At 40.9% G+C, this 21,498-nt stretch overlaps 1 protein-coding gene across 2 annotated transcripts in view; it reads right to left on the bottom strand.

Moving 5' to 3' along the window:
• The window catches only part of Clvs1 (clavesin 1), a 189,726-nt gene extending 173,670 nt beyond the window's left edge, over positions 1 to 16,056 (bottom strand). The window contains exons 1-2 of one of the 2 annotated variants that reach the window (XM_029533277.1): positions 15,615 to 16,056; positions 4,268 to 4,886 (exon numbers count right to left, since the gene is read on the bottom strand). In XM_029533277.1, the coding sequence (XP_029389137.1) occupies positions 4,268 to 4,722 (455 nt within the window). In that variant the 5' untranslated portion in view covers positions 4,723 to 4,886; positions 15,615 to 16,056. The remainder of the gene's footprint in view (positions 1 to 4,267; positions 4,887 to 15,614) is intronic. The other variant, XM_021221976.2, reaches the window with a different exon arrangement.
• Positions 16,057 to 21,498: the final 5,442 nt, after the last annotated feature.

Here is a 21,498-nt window from a genome sequence, read left to right as displayed (position 1 = left end):
ACTCACTTTGTAGACCAGGCTGGCCTCGAACTCAGAAATCCGCCTGCCTCTGCCTCCCAAGTGCTGGGATTAAAGGCGTGCGCCACCACGCCCGGCTATTTTAAGTGTTTCTTATGGTGCCTCAACTTCCCTGAAGAAACAATGTTTTAGGCTAGTTTTCAACTGGCTTGCTGATATTTGAACCTTTAGCTGTGAGAGATAACGATATTGACAGAAGAATGTTCTCTGCATCGCCATACTTTCTGACTTGTACTAGTTCCTCTGTTGTGGTCCCCCCTCCTAAAACTTGGGGTGGGGACAGTTGGTCTGCACATAGTGCTGTGGATACGATTATGGTGTGTTATGGGATTTCTGTGTCTGGAGTCTCCTGGTTGATGTTCTTACAACCTGTGATCAACAGTAGGAAGAGGCCTTTAAACTTCTTATAAGAACAGCAAAGGCTTCCAGCCCAATATAATTTTGGAGTTATGGTCTGTCACAGTTATCCTTTTTACTGTTTTCCAAGAGGAAAATGTTGATAATGTTATCCAAGGTTTCAGTGTTTAGAAAGTATCTTTTGACCTAGTATCCTAGTTCTTTACCTGCTTGGCTTCTTTATTCTTAAGAAAGAAGCATTTCTGCACATCAACCAGGGTAAGCCTGAGGTCACCACCCTTCTTTTATAGGTGAGAGACTGCATGATAGGATTTCAACTACATCTTAAGGTGTGGGATTTTCAGGAGGCTACTGGAATTTAAGGTGGCCACCTGACTCCAGAGTTCGTCATTCAGTCCCTTCTGCCTCTGGGACTCTACCAAGATGGTGTTTGTCCTAGCAACAGCCTGACAGGCCTGATGCCTTACATAGTTTCCACTTGAGAAACTGGAACTCCAAACAGCAAAGCAATGGTACCCAAGCTTAACTTTTGATTTTGACTGAAGTGAAATCCAGAAATAAATACACATGGGCCTCTCTGCTCGTCTTTCTCTCGGCAGCACCAGAGTCCTGACAGCAAAGGCTCACATGCTCAGAAAAAAAAAAAAAACAAACAGGCAAGAAATGGATTTTCTTTAGGGATCTTAAAGGGGCAGGTTGTGGAGAGTTACTAATGCTGCTGTGAGATAAGGTGAGCGATCAGAGGAATCACTGAGTAAGGGTGTCGACTTGTGTCCCAATGTACATCAAGCGGGTATCCTAGAATAACAACTCTGCTGGTTCTGCAAGCGCTGGCCATGTTTACTTTATGAATGAGTATGTGGTTCTTTTGTATTTAACTCGTCCAGCTCAGCCCGGCAGCCTCAGAAAGCACAGAAACCACACAGCTTTCTGCCGTTGGAGCCTCCACCTCTGAGCAAGACCAGCTTGAATTCTGGTAGCTCAATTGCTATCATGCCTTTGCTGTGACCTGCTCCCAGCTGATCACTTTTATACATGTGGTCAGGTCAAGATGGGTGAAAGTTTACATTGTTATAACGAATATTAATAATCATCTTAATCTCAGGAAACCTTTCACATGAACTACTCAAACCGGTGCCTGATCACCTGACACCCCCAGAGAGAACGCAAACACGTTGCAAGGCTGTGAGAGTTTCCCTGGCCTTTTGGACCTTGTCTGGCAGGGTCTGTGTGGCAGGTGTCTGGGGAAAGCAAGCAGGTGCTTTAGTCAGGTGGGAGGATTTCGTGCATGTATAATCCCACTCCCACTTTGAAATAGTGTCCTCCTGGATCCAGTTCTAATTTACTTGCCATCTGTCTGCCATTATTTTTGAAGTCAGATTTTTAAAATAGTAGAGATAGTACCAGAAGCCAGTGTCCTCTGAATGCTTGTTGTATGCCAGTGAACTTCAGTGTGACATTGCTCTCTCCCACTCCCCATAAAGGCATCGCTCTTATCCGCAGCCTCACAGGACAGGAATCAGTCTGAAGGAGGCTGCTTGTCTGAGGGCGTATAACCACAAGTGGGGATGGTCGCATTCATGTTCAGACGGGTTTGTTTGCATCTGATTTAATGTCAAGTGGATAGATAGATTTACCAATATCACTTTGTCAGCAGTAAAATGGTTTGGATAAAATTGTATAGTTAAGTAGAAAAAATGAGGTCATGGGACTATGAAAAAGAGGAGAGGAGAAAGATTCTTTTTTAAAAGTTGAGCAAATGGGGGAGCCTATAAAGTGAATCTGAGAATCCCTTCTCATTCATCGGATGAGGCCGTATGGGCTGCTCACTCGTGAGTCATTGGAGTTAGAATCTTATTTTACACATGAGGAATTCAAGGAACAGAGAAGGAAGTAACTCGTCCAAGGTTATTATAACCACAAACATTTCCATTATTTCCTCAGAGATTTGTCACCTCTTATTTCTTTGTGACATATTTGGGGATATGCACAGACCAAATCTTACAACGAAATCAAACATCTGTACTCGGGTTCATTTCTTTATGCGGACAGCACGGCTCAGTGGTGCTCAGCGCACAGTCCCGTCCCAGCAAATGGAAGCCTCAGAACACTGGCGGTTCAGCACAGTGACATCAAGCGTGGTTATTCTCCAGCATCATCCAAACTGTCTGGCTCCAGAGCCAAAATGTGAGTGTACCATTCTTGGAAGTAGGACTGTTCCCTTCCGTTTAGATGCTGTGTCTATGACCCCTGTGTCTCAGAAGTAATTGTTCAGTAGAGGGTAGCCTCTAGACTTTTATATACTGCACCACTTATTGGACCATGACCTGCATGTGGGTCTTCACTGAAGAATACCTCATGTTTTCATCATGGTCGTAAGTGCCTCAAATTCACACCTCTACATGCTTGTTGATTAAATGATGGGTGGATGGATGCAAAAAATCCATCCATCATTCTCATCAGTGAAACAACGTAAGGTAAGGCTCACCATGAACTACAACGTGAACTTGATAAACATGATTTCTAGTCCACATTGCTATTATCAGTTCAGGTGCAGATCTGACTCAAGTCTAGGCTGAGTGGAGACATTTGGCTTTTCCAGAGCCAGACAGTCCTGCCTTGATTTATCAACCAGTAAATTGCCAATGATTGTGAAGCCTCCCAGGATTTCCAATATTCTTAGAAAAAAACAGTGGCATGAAGCAACAGAAAGACAGACCAGAAGTTCTTTTAAATGGCATTGGTAAGGTTTTGGTATATTTTCCCATTAAGCCTGTGTCTTCCCATGAACATAAAATTTTTATCCATGATGTTGTTGTGTAAGCCCCAGCCACAGTGGGAGTTCTAGCAAGTATCTCCTTTCATTTTTCCCAACCATCAATGATAATTGTGCTACCCAGCAAAGAGATAAACATGCAAAAGGTACCATTCTTCCCTGATCTCATGACACACAGTGACATTGCATAGCTGGGCTATGACAACTGGCTCTCAAGTCACATAACCAGGACACAACTTCCCTTCTGGCTTCACTAGCTATGTGACAGTGAATCCAGATCTGTACCTTCTCAGATTCTTGTGCCATCAAATATGAAGTATGGGCAATGGCAGTAACCTTCATAATTCTAAGGTCTTGGGTGGTTAGATGAGATCATACAAATACCCAGTAGAAAATGTGGTAAGCACCAAAAAAAGCATATCTGCTGAGCAGTGTGATCTTACATTTCTGTTATAATTGTTTTCATAAAATAATGTGAATGAAAACTTGATCAATAGCGATGGGGGCAGTGAAGTGAAGATGCTGGGAATGATTTTTAGAGGAAAAGGTGGAGGTGGGTGGAATTTGGGAAGAAGACAGATACTGGGACCAATGCCAAAGATTATCCCATATTTTGGCATGAAGGACTAGGTAGAGAGATGAAGATGGATACATATGTATGTAGAGTTTGGGGCTCTAAAAAGGACATTTAGCAAGGGAGTTCATTTGTATGAAAAATATGCCATACAGAAGAGGAGGCTATTAAAGTTACAGAGCGCATCCACAAAACTATTTTGTATGGAAACCAATCTAGCAAAGCTGGGTTTTTTTTTGTACTGTTGTGGCTAAAAGTGATAATGTCAAAGAGAACAGATGGACCTTCTAGAACATCAGCTTTGGATTTATTAAAATAATTGACCCAATTTGATGAGTGAAACGCCTACTTCTAAAGTCCAGTGCAACTCAGAAGCTATGGTTCTCTTGTAGTTTTGCTTTTGGGTGACATTACGCCAAGGTCCTAAAACCTCCTTGAGGGCATGTGGAATGAATTTTGAAGCTATGAAGCAATACAACCCCAGCATGCATTGATGATGCTATGTCGAAGCAAAGCCAAGTAAAGACACTATCTACATTTACCTACTCTGATCCCAATTGGCAGCAAACAGCAAGAGAATCTTCCTGCCATAGTGGTCACGATTCTCCAGCACTCCGGGGAATCCATCGATCAAAGCCCTCTTAATCCCAGGATCATCTGCCTTAAAGTTTTTGAACATGTCCAGGTTTAGCTGGCGGTACTGAAAGTACTGTGCCAGGAGTCTGAAGGCATCGGCTTGGTGAAACTTCCTGGCTCGAAGAAATCGCAGGATGAAGGCATCATCTGTGCGTAAAAACCCAATGTCTGGTCTGGTGATGATCATGTCTCTGACCTGTTGAATGTCCTGATGTAAAATATCTGGGTTTTCATTCAGTTCCAGACGAGCTTTTTCTATAGTGTCTGGACTGAGCCCAGCCTGCAAATGCGTCATCTTGGCCAAATCTCCTTCCTGAGTGCTTAAGCTCTGAGGTTTGGGAAGAACGGAAACTGGTCCCATTCACATGGAAGTGTGCTGAATCCGTGGCCCATTCGATGGCTCTCCTACAAGACGGCTCCTCAAACAGACAGGTACAGAGTCTTCTTTTTGTCCTTGGAGAACAGCAGGACATTCAGGCCCTATGTGGCCATCCAAAAGAGGAGGGAAACCGAAGCCATTGCTTACTGAAAAACAGAGGCACACAGGAGAAACAAGAGAGAGAGAGAGAGAGAGAGATGAAGCAGAGAATATCCGGGCAAATTCATTGAAGCCTAGATAGAAGAGTTCATTCAAGTGTGGGTCTGATGAGCATATACCTTGTAATTAAGCACATATAATCCTTAGATAGGATATTTGGCTGTATTATTAACAACTTGAATAGTTAATATACAAATATTTGAAATACATTCACAAAATTTTTAGTTACAGTAAGTGACTCCTTAAGATAATGGTCTGTAGTCAGATTAGTGATAGAGTGATATTTTATTAATGAATGGTTTTGTTGTTGATGATTCTAAAGCATGCTTATGTGACTGTTCATGGGCATAAATACAACAGAGATGTCATGGCTGCTATACAATTGATTGTTCCCCATTAGCCTCATTTCTCACACAAGTATCCCAGACATAAATCTGCCTCTCACATTTTTTAAAGCAGCCCTTTGCAGCTTGAGACTACTAAAGGTCACCCTAACCTAATGCTACGGTGCCTAATTAATAAAAAGAGTATTGCCACGGGCTGGGTTATGCCAGACAAGTTCAGGGCTGGAAGCTTGACCTTCAGGAAGGACATTTTGAGCCATGAGAAAGGTTTGCAGGCTCATGTGGAACTTGTCGTTTTGACTTCTTCCTCTCCTGCTAAGAAACCACAGGTACCCAAGGCTCTCAATCTGCTCTCTACCTCACCCATATGGGCTTCTAAATCTGTCCATTTTCTATACATTTTCTATTGTCCTGAGATACTGTTTTATGAAGGAAAATAAAAGAGTTTTGATTATCATCTCATTTCTCCTTGTAGATGATAAACGAAAGAAGAAAACCACCTGTATTCTTTGAATATTTCTTTGTATACTTCCTCCAAGATATTCCTACATCCATCATTCTCCTAGGCATCCTGATCAACATCTTCTCACCAACAAACCAAAGATGGAGGTATCATTGTTATAGAAACATAGGCACTAATGACACAAACTAGAGTCATCTGAAGGGAGGAACATCAAGTGAGAAATTCCTTTCATAAGCTCAAGCTATAGGCAAGTCTATACAGAAGTTTTTTAGTAATTGATGCAGGAGGTGCTATAGGAAAGCACACTGAGGAGAAATCCGGGAAGCAGCACTCTTCCATGGCCTCTACATCAGCTCCTGCCTCCAGGTTCGCACAGTCTTTGAGTTCATGCCTTCTTTGAGTTCCTGCCTTGGTTTCCCTCAATGGACTGTGGTTCAGGATACATAAGGCAAATAAACCTTTCTTCCTCAAGTTGCTTTTGTCCATTGTGTTTCATCAATAGTAACAGCAATAGTAACCCTGGCTAAGATAGATACTAACGATGATGATGTTGGGACAAACTGGAAGAATACCAAGGAATCTAGACAGTACGGAATGGCATTCATGTTGTTACATCCAAAAGCCAGTTTTCAGTTTCCATTTTAGGTGATATCCATTAGTATTGGACACCGACCTTTTCCTCCTTAGACCATCTTCTACTTCCCTTATTCCTTTCTCTGTCCACAGGCCCTAGCCATCCCTGCTCCCTGCTTCTTGTTTTCCCCTGTTCATTATTCTCCCTCTGTGCAAGCCAATACCGGAATTTTCAGGATCCTACCCCATGATCTGTCTACCTGCATGCAAATAACTCCAGTCCCTAGCTTTCTTCTGATCTCCAGGCTCCTCATTCAGTTGCCCACTGAGCATCTTCCTGCAGATAACCTACAGATACTACAAACATAGTATGTTCAAAACTGAACTATTCATAGTTCCCCATTCTGAATTTGATTCTTCAGCTTCATCTCTTAGTGAATGACAATAACTCCCATGAAAGTTCACATTTGGAAATCTGAGAGACATCTCTTATTATACCCTCTCTTTCTCCATCCACTACTGGGCAGTCACATTTTTATTAGCTCTAAAATCTTCCCATCTTTTCAGATCTGTGGTTGCTGACATAACTGAGACCATCGCCTATTCCAGTGTTTAGACTGGAAAGGGGCTTTCTACCATAGCCTTTGTTCCCAATTTATTTTCTACATTCCCATTACTCTCTGTATTACAACTAAAATAAACTAATATTGCACTGTGATTAACATCCATTATTAGCTTCCAACTCCTCATTCTTCAGACTCAATCTGAAAGTCACTCACCCCAGGAAACCCTCCTCAACCTTCAGAAATCAGAAATCAGATTATACAAACATATTTAACCATATCATGTCTTACTAGCATCTTCCCTTCTCCTTTTTATTCAGAATCTCCTACAAAAAGAGGGTGTCTGTTATTGATCCGTGAACCCTTAGTATATGCTCTGTGAGCAACGAAGTTCATTGTGACCTCTGACATCTCTCAGTGCCTAGGACAGTATACATGATGCAGCAGATGCTACCAGTTATAAAAGCATTAGTGAAATAGCAGTCAAAATGCCGTTTCCTGTAAGTCAGGGGTTCTCCCATATCTTGGGCAGGCTAGTTTTTCTTAAAGCCTTGCAGTTCACCTTTAATTCCCTCCCTTATCTATAAAGAATCTCCCTCCCCACCCCCTAGAAAAATCTCCTCTAGGCACATGGTATTTCAGATCCCAGTCTCACTGAAGCATTCTGGGTAATGTTCACAGTTCCAAGCCAAGGAGCACAGCACTAAGAGCACAACGCATAGCAACAGCTTGTTCCCTGAAGAAGATTTAAAGCTGCTTTGGAGCAAGTTACTTACCTCACAGTCCAAGGAACTCAACAATGTTCCCCAGATAAATTGCTGTGGGTTCAAGGGGAGAATTGAGGTTGCATATTTTATGCCCTGCCTCCATACATAGCTATGCCTCCGATCTATAATATCTGAAATAAATTTGCTCCAATCTACATCTTCATTCTATGCTCAGCATGCAGTAGAGGCTTCTGGTGAGAAGAGTCCAGCCAGGGTCACTGGATTTCATGCTTAATATAATATATATATTTATATATATATTTTAAATATATATATATATTTAAAGGTAAATCCTTCACACTGGAATCCTGAACCAACTGCTATTTAAATAACACCAATCAATGCTAGTTAAGGCACAAGAAAAGCTGTATGAAGAGTGTTTATCACAATGTGGCATTTTCAATCAACCACAGACTTGTGTTCTCACTCGGCTTTTCTGAATTATGAATAGATTACACTGGACTTGATATCCTACTCATAAGTGAGAGTGGTTTGCTTTCCTGACTGTCTTCACAATAATGATAATAGCTATAATTCATTATTTATTACTGCTGTACTTATTATATCCTAGACACTCGCATAGTCTCTTTATATACTGCAATACATTTAGAATGACTAGACAAAGTAAGGAGAACCTGAGACGTGAAGAAATTAAATGGCTTGCCAAGAGGTAGAAATGGGAAGATAGTCCAAATAATCTTGCTGGGCTACATTCTTCATTCATGTGTTGATTCGCCTCTGTTGTGTAGCAGAGATTTAAGTATTTGCTATTTAGCATCTGCTCAGACCCCCCCCCCCCACACACACACACTGTCCCTCATATCTCTTCCATACTAACCCTCTGTAAGCCCAAATCTACCCCTGGGTGGTTTTAGACAGCCTTAAACAGTGCTGTACCTTACAGATAGATACCTACTCTCTTTATTCTCTTTTTAACATTGGGAAGTGGCTGGAGCTATTAAGGATTCAGTTGGCTGTGCCTTTCTAGCTATCACTAATAATTTGTTCTTCTCTTTAATATTTTCCTTTGCCAGTATAACAGATCAAAGACCCTGCCATTGTCTTGGAAAGTCTCACTCTTTACCATGCCTCAAAGAGGACCAAGAGTGGCCTGAGCAGCGAAGCCTGCTCACCAAGCAGAGCTGGAGCTTTAGGCAGGTGCAGAAGGCAGCTCTCCATGGTGCTTACAGGGTGGGTCATGGCTTTGTACTCTGAAAGAGGAGTATCTCTTGGAAGGACAAGCTAGAATGCTTGTGCTTATAATCCACGAAATTTTCTAATAAGCTAGAAATTTGGGTTGTAGTTTGTATAAATGAGGAGAAAACGAAGTCCCTACTACTAGGAGTTTAAATGCCTGACATCCATAGATTCCAGTCAAGCCTTTCATCTCAAGTAAGACAAAAATAAATCTATGTACTTATTTGCTCATCCACAAGTCATTTGTAAGGAAGTGGCTTATAAATGCATAGCATAAATTTTATCAATAATAATGATGATGATAATAATAATAATAAGCCTCTCAATGAAGCAGAAAATTTCAAGTCTAACCTATTTCAGGTCCTTTATCATCAATTATTCCCATGAATTTTGTTGTCATCTTCAGAAACTCTTACTAATACCTGGAAGAGGTCAGAACAATCATAGTAATGTCCCCTCTAAAAATATATAACCGTTCAAAGCATTTTGCATCAGTTATCATTTCCTTTGTCACAGTGATCCTTCAGTGTGCTGAAGAAAAATAATTTCCTAGGAAACACCAAAGTAAAGTCATGTGGAATGAGACAACTGAAGATGCTTATGAAATGAAAAATGTCTATCTGCCATTAACTGTGGTATTCATGTTAATATCATAATTATGTTGTCTCTTAATAAATAAAAGATGTTGAGATGCACACTGGCTTCCAGGCAGGCTTAAAGTTAAACAATGAGCTACTGGTGGCATGGGAAAAGACAAATACTTGTGGCTGATTGTCATGTGCCAAGGGCACATTACATTATCTAATTTCCAGCCAATCTCTAAAGTCAAGTTGTTAATTATTAGGTGAAAGGAAAGACTGAGAGCTTAGACCAAAATGTGGATATATACACATATACACATATACTTATAACAAGCCTTCACACTACAAATTACCTATCCATGTTTTGTTCATGGCTGTCCATTAACTCTGAGGAGTTGCCATCTTTAGCAACACATTCTTGGTAGCTGCATCCTAATACACACTCATTCACACACACACACACACACACACATGCATGCACACACTCATTAACACATACCCACTCATGTTTTCTCACTCACACACTTACTCATATACTCATCACACACTCACACAACTCACTCACTCACTCACACAATCACAAACTCACCCACACACTTACATGCTCACTCATTCACACACTCACTCACATTTAATTGCTCACACACACTCACATACTCGCACTTACACACTCATTCATTCACACACACTCACATTTACTCACACACTCACTCACACATCAGTCATGAAATGTGGAGAAAGAAGGGAATATTGTCATGATCAGACAGATAATGCTTATAAAACCCCACCAGGCATAGTGACTAAACTTGAAATATGAAAATATGAAATGAGAAAATCATGTTTATTTTGTGAGCTTTCTTCTTTTACAAAAGAAAGAAAAAAGTGAATCTTTATGAACCCTACTTATTAAGCCTAATCCACTATTTCATCCACTAGGACAAAAGAACATTTTTACAAAATTTTAAAATATTTTGTTTAAAACTCCATTCCAAATATATAAATTGTACTTTCAGATAGGAATTCTCTGTACCAGGGTTGGGGAGAGTTTGGAAGGACAGAGTGGAGACCTTTAATCATCAGAAAGTGTAGCGTGATCAGAATTTCGTCCTGGCTCACTGTCAACATTCCATCACCTTTACTTTAGCCCTAACCCAGAGCTTACTCCTGCTCCATAAATATTCATTGTGTAGATTCCCTTGGATCCTTTTAAAATAGCAACCAAACACAATCATGTGCTTCCATTTGCTCCTGCTCTGGAGAAAGGTTAAAAGGAAACTGGAAGGAGTTCCATCAACATAGAGACACTGAGAACTTCTTACCCAAAATAGATGCCAGATCAAAATGAAAATAGACTAGGCCTCAGGTACATTGGAGCAATTTGGCAAACTGTTGACTCCTGAGTTTTAGAACACTCTTTTGTCATCTTTGATGGTTTTAGTTTGCTGTGTGACAAGGCAAAGGGAGGCTAGGCAAGCTAGAGGACAGGAGTGTTTCCTTCTGCCTCTACATTGTTTAGGGTAGGACAAGGTTTTCACTGGAGTATTTTTCACTTTCTAATCTTGGGGAAAAATGGTGCACGGGGGAGAGGGTTATATGCATGTTGAAAATTAGACTGAAATGTCATCATAGGATGTTGCTCTGTTGCCATAAGAAGCCCCAAGCAGTTGGCAGTCCATAACCAAAGTAGATCAACTGTGTTTGGTAGGCATAGAGGAAGAGAGGAGGTGGGAATGCTTAACTCCTTTCTCTCAAAGGAAAAAGATGTTTCCCCAAATAGACTCCATGATTTGAGAAAAATAATCTAGAGGTGGATGACCAATGAGGCTACCCAAATTGGGATTAAATTACCCCATTTACTCTGCTTTTCTAGGACATCTAAGTAACTGGGACTCTTCTCATGAACGTAGCTGGGACAACAATGGGTCCAGCAAGGATCAGAATGAAGAAAACCGCCAGGTGAAAGTGGAATTGAGAACGTTGCTCCAAAGTTGCATAAGAGAAAGAAGAGCCCTGACATCTTTTCCCTCAACTGACCTTGGAACTGCCTCAGAAGTTGGAATGGTTTGCCTTTCATTGCAGTTAAAGATCATTCCTCATTACACCTGGTTATACAAAATTTAAATAAGAGGATAACTGTTGTCCTTCATTTTTTTCAAGGGAGGCCCATCCATCATGTTAAGTGAAATAAGCCAGACACAGGAAAACAAGTACCATGGTTTCCCTCACATATAAGAGACAAGACACATTGATTTGGCAAAAGAGAATAGGAGTAGAGACTGCAAAGGGAAGGAAAAATGGAGAGTTGAGAAAAGTACAAGAACATTGCTGGACTTGAGCAACAAGCTCCATTGTTGCAGAGCACTGTGGGTCAACTACAGGTGACAAGGACTATCTATTCTTAACACCAGCAGAAAGGTAGGAAGGTTCTTAATAAAGGGATTGGCAATTAATCTGATTTGGTCACTGCACATTACACACATTCATTGAAAGATCACACTGTGTCCCACAAATATGTATAACTTTTATGTAGCCATGAAGAATCTCACCATAAGTAGCCCATTCATCAGTAACAGTCTCATAATGTCATAGGTTATTGGGAACACAAGACTACTGAGATGAGCCCCCCCGACTCACTGAATGAATAAGATCAGCCCTGAGAAGCAATGACCTCAAATTGCTGGGATAAATGACCTGTCCCAAAGCAAATTTCACAAAGTCTGTGGACAGCAGTACCACAGTAATAGAAAAATAAACATGTCACTAGCATATCTGTTCACATGGGCAATGGCTCTCATGGCAGCTTATTGTATCACCCTATAAATTACATCCACGTGTGCTTGTATACTAGATAGCACCTCAAAAGAAGGAAAAGGGGAAGAAAGAAAGGATGGGGAAAAAGAGAAGATGAAAGGCAAAAGTGGGGAGAAGGAAGAGGAATGGGGAGGGAAAGAGGAAGAGGGAAGGAAGGAGGGAAAGAAGAGAAGGAGAGAGGGAAATAAAAGGGGAGAAATAAAGACAATGAAAAAGGGAAGTGTGGAAAAAATGTCACCTGACTCCATTTTGAGAAGTTTGCTTATAAAGCCTGTAACTTGAGCCCCTCCATTTTCCCATGCCCCTCCCACTTTGTTCCTGATTCTTCCAAATCTGTAAAATTCAGAACATCAAGTAACCTGTGCATGTGACACACATAAAGGTATGGAGGTTTACATAATACCGTTTGAGCAATAATAGAGTCTGAATTGAGGCAATGCTATTTTAAGAAACAGAAATGGGCAAGGGATAGCCAGTTATCTGGATGATATCTAAGAATCAGAGATTCAGCTCTTAGTGCCCAGGACACAGAATACCTCACCCTGAAACATTCTTCCTTGCACAGAAGTCAAGCTGGACAAAAGCACCTGGGAAATTAGCCTACCACAAACGGGCATTTTCCGTTTGTCCTGACATAGAGCAAGTCTATAGGAAATAAACAGCACAGGGTGACCTGGTGGGGAAAACTGAGAGAAGGTGCAGAAATAATGAACTTATATCTGAATACGTAAAGGTTTTTTATAGGACAGTGTCTGACCAGCTGGTCTATACATTCTGGTGAACCAAACTTCCTTTAAGCCAAGAAAAACTTGGATTGGAAACTGAGTCCAGTTTTCTCTAAAGAGTCACACTTGGCAAATGAGGGTCGCAGACTTCTAGTCATTCACACTGTGGGCCCTCTCTTAAAGGTTCCTTCCAGGGAAATCTGAGTGAGTGATAATTATCTAAACAATGACTAATTGAGGAAGGGTGTAAGAATGGAGGACCAGCTCTCCTGATGACCCTGGGGGGGGGGGTCTGGGTTAATACATTTGTACAATCACCATGCTTTTATCTCTGTACTGTGTGTCACCTCTGTCTGAGTCATAGTGTCACAAGAGCAGAGAAGATCAAAGCCAGCCAGAGCCCATTTTTGAAGGGTGGTTCTGCAGCAACAGAGTTTGTGAAGTCAGGGGCAGATTTCTCAGAGATAATAGGGTGTTTCTCTTATCAAGCCCAAAGATGTAGGCCGACATAACCAGTTCTAAGTCTGCAAGACTTCATTCTCTAGGAAATGGACCTCCCAGCTATACACTCAGATTCTAAAATTCTGTACCCTTCCATAAACACACAAAAAGTACACTGTGCTACGTGCTACGGGGGGAAAATGTTTCTTTTTGCCTTTAAATCCATTTTTAAATAAGAAAGATTTGTTATTATCAACATGAAAAATAAAGAGCCCTAGCTAAGAAATGTGTGAAAGCCACAACAGTAGCACTCTATAAAAATTAATAAACTTGGCATATTTCAGACAGGGAAAAGAAGCATTGCTTCTGAGACAGGTGCCTGTAAATCTCCCTGAAGCAGCCCTGCTTTGAAATCTCACCAGCCTCAGGAAATTGCATTAAGCACAGGAAGACAGCATCTTTGGAAGCTTTGCATTCCAGGCCTGTGTTTCTAGTGAAGCAGCTCAAATTGTCCACATGTACACATTTTCCAACCTCCTGGTCTGGACCATTGTTTGCACACAGATAAAGGAGTTTTTTTTTTGTTTGTTTTTTTTTTAACAAAATCTTTCCCAGAGTCTTGAGAGTCCCTGGTTGCTGTGCATATTATCCATCTAAGGACAGTGCTAGGTGACTAAATGCATAGGCTTTGCCAAATATTTTCATGCTTTAAGCTTAAAAAGTGAGTAAAATTTAGAGACAAATAGAATTGAGCCTAAGTTCATATAATTAGTAACAGTACGCAAAGTTTTGTCATGACATGACTAGTCCTCATTCATAAAGATTATTGAGCATAAATTTTTGCACAAAGCTTCTCCCAGAACATATCTGTTTGTGAGTCTCTTTTCTTTTGGGTGGTGCCTCTAAAGAGAAGCAAGAACAAAACTAGCTTCCGTGTCCCTTCTCCAAGAGACAGATTAAATACACAAGGGTACTGTTGAGTGGGGGTTTCTACCCTTTAGTTTAAATGTTCTTGTGACCAAAGACCTAACAACATTTCTACTTAGATACCACACATTGAAATTAAGATCCCGATTTTATGTTGACAAAAACAATAATATATATATATATATATATATATATATATATATATAACAAAAACAGCAGCAAAAGAAACTACAATACTTTGCAGTTCAGTAAAATCAGTTCAAAGCGTCCCTTTCAAGACACTTCTTTATGACAGGTGAAAGCACTTGTTTGCTGTACTTTGTTAGCTCTTATAAAGCAAACGATCCTGGTTAAATCAAATAGGTGCCATGACCTAGGACTGGGCCGTCAGGTCCAAATTAATGGGCTATTTGAAAGATGTTCCAACTCCCCATCAGCTTTGATAGAAAACGATAGCACTGCAAAGCAGAGCCAGGCAAACCACAGTTACATAAAATGCCTTTCCAATTTCTGCACTCTATTACCCTTTACTATTTATAGGAAAATGGTGTTATCGCCTGATTACTGAGAAAGCGCACAAAAAATCTCGCCTTCCAAATCTGAACCAGTCCTTGACGAGTAATGAACAAAGCCAGGCCATCTGCTCTGAATATCATTACCACTTTGGCCATTTGGGCAAGAAATATATCTGTTCTCCTTCTAGGAGAGCTTTAAGATTGGGTAATTGAAGTAAGTAGACAAGAAAAGGAGACGTTTGAGCAAATAGAATTTCCTAGTGGAAGCCTTATTTGTTAGGATCTTACGGCCGTCATTTTAATTTTCATTTTTGCCACAGAGTTAACCTTTGGGGTTCTCATTTTATAGAACAGTTCAATAAAAACTTAATTTCAGAGTTTCTATGGTAAATGCTTAGGAAGAAAAACAGCCATGTGGGTGCTGTGAGTCACCCATCATCCCCCACCCAGCTTCCTGGTGACTCTCCATTGGAAAACCAGAATATCGGGGCTGAGCTAACATTTCTTCCTGGAATCACACTATGCCTCAGGCCATGTTAATTTTCTGAACTAAACAGTCTCTAATCTGCTGAAAAGCAGCTGGCTAACTGCTGGTGTCTGGCAAGTCCCCATCTGTCCCTTTGCTGGGGTCTCTTCCTGCTGCCTCCACTTCCCCTTTCTCTTGAGCAGTCGCCTCTCTTTGTTTTCAGGGGGTCTCTCCACCTGAACTTTCCCTTCTATGCCTGAGAACTTGAGCTCTTTCCTCTCTACCTTGCCGACCTCAGGCTTTGTCTAAGTGACAAGACACAGTTGTGTGGACTGTAGTTACCGCGCCGGTGCTGGTGGAGATGATGACGGCGATGGTGGAGATGGGGTGCTGATGGCTGGGGAGCGCAGGCTGGGCGGCGTGGCAAGAGGATGGACCGCGGAGGCGGTGAAGAGTGGGGTGCAGAAGGGATGGAGTGCAGTGGGATTGCAGATGGGAGCTGTCCACGCGCAGAAGTGCTGAAACGCCGCAGCCATGGCACCGCTAGAGCGGGGACGGGCGGGGAGGCTCTGCGAACACAGAAGGAAGAAAAAGGCAACAAATACCTTCACACCGCCGCCCAGGCTTGCTTTGAGAATGTGTTTCTGCAGGTGTCCTCGCGGCTGAACTGGGTGGGTGAGATCCCCTATCCTGGCAGTTGAAGCTCAGATTTCTCTAGAAAGCTGTGAATGAGAGCCCGGGCTGCACGGGGCTGTGATTTGGGTAGGAGGCGTGTGCGCCAGAGACTCTGTCCTTCCGTACCAAGCCTGGCTTTCCCCTGGGTCCTAAATGCCTCCGCAGGTTGGACTCACCCATTCTGGCAATACAGTACTAAGGATTGTTGTAATCTTTTAACAACTAGGACAAAAAGTACTGGAAACCACCACTCTCTACATTTAAGGCAGACTATTTTAGGCAGATTATTTCAAATTTCAAACAAATGGTAAAGCACCATATGCCTATGGAAAAATAATTATTTTTATTAGCAAATGACATGACTTCAGAAATGGGCTGTTGGAAAAGGATCAATTTAAGGCTCTATCTTGTCAAAATAAAAACAGGTAAGTTAAATACATCAATGAAAATTAAAACATTTAACAAGCAAGTACAAGATGTGTATTATATTGATCTCAGGATATGAAACACTTTCTAAGCAGAATAATAAAAGGAATCACAGGAAAGAGGTCAACAAATTTGAATGCATAAAATATTTCTTAATCTCAAGAATTGTGCATGTAAATTATCACTTGAAAAATCACAACAAATGTGTTTCATACATAGCTACTTAATAATAAAAAGAAAATGCTGAAGAACCAACAAACATTTTAAAAGTCAACCTCACCATTAAAACACAATGCATAATTTAATAAAGCATCAAAGACATGCTAAAAGAAGAAAGACAGAGAAACGGAGAAAGAAAGAAAGAAAGAAAGAAAGAAAGAAAGAAAGAAAGAAAGAAAGAAAGAAAGAAAGGTAAAGGAGCAATAATGTATGGGTTTGGGACAAAACATTTAAATCCACACAGATCCACCCCAAAGTGTATTTCAAGAGTCCAAAAGTATATATGATTTACAGTCTTCTAATTCTACTCAGCAATTTGTGTAGGTATTTATGCATATAAATTTCATTTAAGATAATAGAAATTATCAAAAACAGTAAACTTAATTTTATATAGGCTGCAAGATATTCTGGATAAAAGCTTCATTTCTGAAGAGGAAAGACAAAGAGAAATGTTTGCAAAATAGAAATGATGGAGACAAGACACAAATGTAGCATCCAGCCCCAGCCACTGCTCCTCAGGTTGGCAGGAGCATTGGGTAGCATGAAGGCCTGAGTAAACGTGCTTTCTGCTAAGGTGACTCAGTCTCCTTCCGTACATGTGCCTAAACTTGCCATATCTATTTAAAAACTGAATGTTGATGAGTCTCTTTCCACTATTCCTACTATATAGTTCATCATGATGTTTAATCTTCCAGCTTCCACACCCCACGTTATTGCATTCCCCCCTCTCTCTCCTCCCCTCCCCTCCCCTGCCCTCCCCCAATTGTGTTATACATAACTCCTGGGGCAGAGGAGAGCTCCACTTTGTTCACTGCTGCTTGGAGGGCTGTCTGGAATGTCACGGTACTTCAATAAATGTCCTGAGTGGGAGAGTAAATGGATGAGTGACATAACCCACAACACATATATGTGTATTTAAAGTATTTTATGACGCTATGAATTTTGTATAGGAATTGATCTGAATAGGCTTGGCACGTCGAAATGGTCTTCAGGGGATGGCGAGCTTTCATTGTTTAAGCTTAGTTAGAGGGGTGCCTTCAAAGGTACAGCTCAGCTCATCGCAGACACGTGCAAAGACACCAAACAAAAACGTATCCAAAGAAAACACTTTTGCTAATTAATTCCCATTATGCTGTTTTCAGTCATGTACATGCATAACTTAATCATTTCTCAGCCTCGCTCTCCACCTCTGATCTACTTCCTGTACTGGAGTAGTCCCTGTCTTCTTTCATGTCATTCTCCTTCCATTGTTTTAGAGTCGGCATATGAGAAAAACAAGTAGTATTTGTATTGTCTCCCCTGACTTACTTTACTTGACATGGTGATTTCCAGTTGCATCCATTTTCCAGCAAATGACATAGCTTCATTCTTTTTTATGGTTAAAATAATGTGATTTTTCTTTCTCCATGAATTTCCTAAGGGGCACCTAGGTCAGTTGCATATATTGGTTACTATGAATGATGACATAGTAAGCTTGGTTGTGTGGATATTCCTGTGATGACTTAGAGGCTCTCAGATGTATCTCTGGGGAAGGTAAAGCTAGATCGCATGGTAGTTTTATGCTAGGTTTTTTTAAAAAATAATATCCATGTTTCTTTTCATAGAAACTGAACTAATTTACATTCCACCAACATGCACAGAGATTTCTTTCTCCCAATTCTTGCCAGCATTTTTTGTTGTTGTTGTTCTTAATAATAGCCATTCTAATAGTTCATTTGTTCTTGATTTATGCCATTTAACACTTCTATGGACTGGATGTAGTGGCATAGGCTTAAAATCTTATCATACCTTAGGAACCTGACATGGGTAGAATGCCAGTATTTATTTAAAAAAGGGGGGGTTGTACACTTTCCCTTCTTCTGAGGTGTAATATTGATTGACATCTGTTCTCCCTCTACACACACACACACACACACACACACACACACACACACTCACATACACACACACACACACACATACACACTTCACTTCACTTTCTCAATTCTATTCCTGCTAAGAGAAATGCAAGCCAAGACAAGGGTATTTCAGAAGTGTGTAGTTCTGGAAAAAAAAAATGTTTTGCTTGAAGTTGACCTGTGCTTTGATGCATATTGACCAAGACATTTGAATGACACCATTAGTAATAAAGCTGGGTTTTACATACATTCTAAGTGATGGGATAATCATATGCATGAGATCATAATATGCTGATCATATAAATGCTGATACTCTGTTTATTGGGAAAACTGTAACTCCATAGTGCATCAAGAGAAATGCATGGTGAAGAGATGCGTACTAGCAAGAAGAGTACAATCTTATATCATAAAGTTTAAACATGCAAGCTTAAAATTCAGTTTCACAGAAATTAATGTAAAAGGCCTTTTGTTTTGGTTCTATTCATTTGGGAGACAGAGTTGCATGTAGCTCAGGGTATCCTAGAATTTACTAGAGTGCCAAAAGATGGCTTTGAACTCATGATTCTTCCCCTCTGCCTCCGGAGCACTAGAATTATAGGTATGTATCAGCGAGGTCAACCACACTGACAATTAAACCAGATATACCTGGTATATGTGAACTTTTGCTTTTTTTCATAAGTGCCAACAACTGTGTATACTTTCCCTTCTCACTCTGTTTGCTAACTCTATATTTTTTTTATAACCCCCATCTCTCTATTCCAGTGGTTCTTCCTAAGGCTGCAATTATTTAGTACAGTTCCACATGTTGTGGTGACCTCCAATCATAAAATTATTATGTTGCTACTTGGTAACTGTAATTTTGTTAATGTTATGAATCATAATGTAAATATCTGGTATGCAGGATATTTGATTTGTGGTCCCCAAATGAGATACAGTGCACTATGATCTAGACAGGAGTTGGTCAGCAATATGTAAAGGTTTAGCTACAAGAAGTTGAAAGTGCAAGAATGGATTGACACCCAGAAAAAATTCTGCTGTGTATGAAAGAGATAATAGAATGATATTACAATGGCCAAGCAACTTGTTTCTGGACATCTGCCGAGCTTAAATGTTTAAGAGTTGAAAGAACTTATGAGGACTAAGGTCAAATTGTGACAATGAGAACATTCTAATTTACCAAGATCCCATCTCGTTCCAGTCATAGTTCTGTAACATATCTCAATATAGTCTCATAAAAATTGTCACTGATATTTTTATTATGTAGTGTCTAGGCCAGCATACTAGTCACGATAGCCTAGAAGATAGTGAAAGCAAACTCTACCTCTGCAGTCCTAGTGTCTTCCCATAGCAATGGGGTCTCTCTTATTCTCATTAAAGGTGAGGCATGAAGGGAGAAGGTGGCCTGAGCTGCATATTCACCTAGATTCCATTCCGGGGATCATTGCAGTGGGGAATGATAATGCCTGCAGAGTTTGCACCTGCTTTTGTGCTTCAGCAGAAATCATTTCTGCGTATGGCATGGAACCAGAATTGGTCTAATGACCCGCCTACATGTAAGGAGGCTAGGGAGTGCTGGCAACCATCAAGGTATTTCATGGCCAGTCACTTTACACACAGAGTTCATGCTGATTGCATCCCCAAAGATTCCTTCAACCCCTACACCCGTTTGCAATCCCAGATCACTAGATTTTATGTGACTGCCTGATGCCTGCTGTTCCCAAATGTAGAACTTCCTGTTCTAAAGATGTAGAATCTAAAAACACCAATAATCTCCAACCACCTTCCACAGCAGACCAACACATAGTAGCAGACAATGGCATAGGAGGTGACGATAAATACTTCAACCCAAGAAGGAAAAGATGGAGACGTCAGGATCTCATTGAGTTCTCATTTCTGAAATCACACCAGGAAGTATGAGGAAAGACTTTCTGGGCAGAAGGCTAGGAGACTTGCTTTGTGGGAGAAGATTCCCATGGAGTTTGTGCACTTGCTCTCTGTGATGGATGGCAGTTTGGTCTGGGAGAATCTTCTGGCTTCCATCACCCTACTCAGACAGATATAGAATGGCAATTGTGTAAAATATCCTCAGCTGAATTCCAGTTTCCAAGTTGAATTTCAATTGCAGTAGAACGAGATCGGAGCAAACACTTAATGATTTGAGTAGAACTGTAGAGTCAGCAGTCCCATGGTTAGGGGCTGGAGAGATGCCTTATGGCTAAGAGTACTTGATGCTCTTACAGGGGACTTGGGTTTTGTTCTCAGCACCCACACCCAGCAGCTCATTACCTTCTGTAACCTGAGGTCCAAGAAGTTCAATACCTCCCCCTGACTTCTGCAGGCACCTGCAAGCACATAATGAATGTATACTCATGCAAACATGTATATATACAAATAAATAAATAAACATTTTCTTTAGAAACACAACATTAATGGCTACCCCCAGTTCCCCATCCCCCACTGCTATACACCTCTATTCAATTTCCTTACCTTCTGTACTTCTTCTTTGTCTTCTCCCACACCAAATCCTGTCTCCAATGTCTGTCTCCCTCCCTCTCTCTTTTCCTCCCTCCTCCTCTCCCTTCCTCCAAACCTCCTCCCCTCTCTTCTCCCTCCCTCCCTCTACCTCCTATGATTATTTTGTTCCCCCTTCTAAGTAGGACTGGAGTATTCACACTTTGGTCTTCCTTCTTCTTGAGCTTTATATGATCTGTGAATTGTATCATGGGTATAGGCACCCAGGACCCAGCTGGGATGACATTAGCTAAAATATCCAACAAAGGGGAGAGGCAACATGTAGAGACCATATCTAGGAGTTAGGCAAGGCCCTTGGTTGAAGGATGGGGTCATTCATCTCAAAAATATTAACCCAGAATTGTTCCTGTCTAAAAGAAATGCAGGGAAAAACAGTGGAGCAGAGACTGAAGGAAAGGCCATCCAGAGACCGCTCCACCTAGGACTCCATCCCATCTGCAGACACTGAGTTTAAGATCAAATTCATTTCACATTTT

Source organism: Mus pahari, chromosome 22 (genome assembly GCF_900095145.1).
Source record: "Mus pahari chromosome 22, PAHARI_EIJ_v1.1, whole genome shotgun sequence".
NCBI classification, from domain to species: domain Eukaryota; kingdom Metazoa; phylum Chordata; class Mammalia; order Rodentia; family Muridae; genus Mus; species Mus pahari.
Note: the sequence above shows the minus strand (reverse complement) of the source record. Positions and strands in the feature narration are given on the sequence as shown.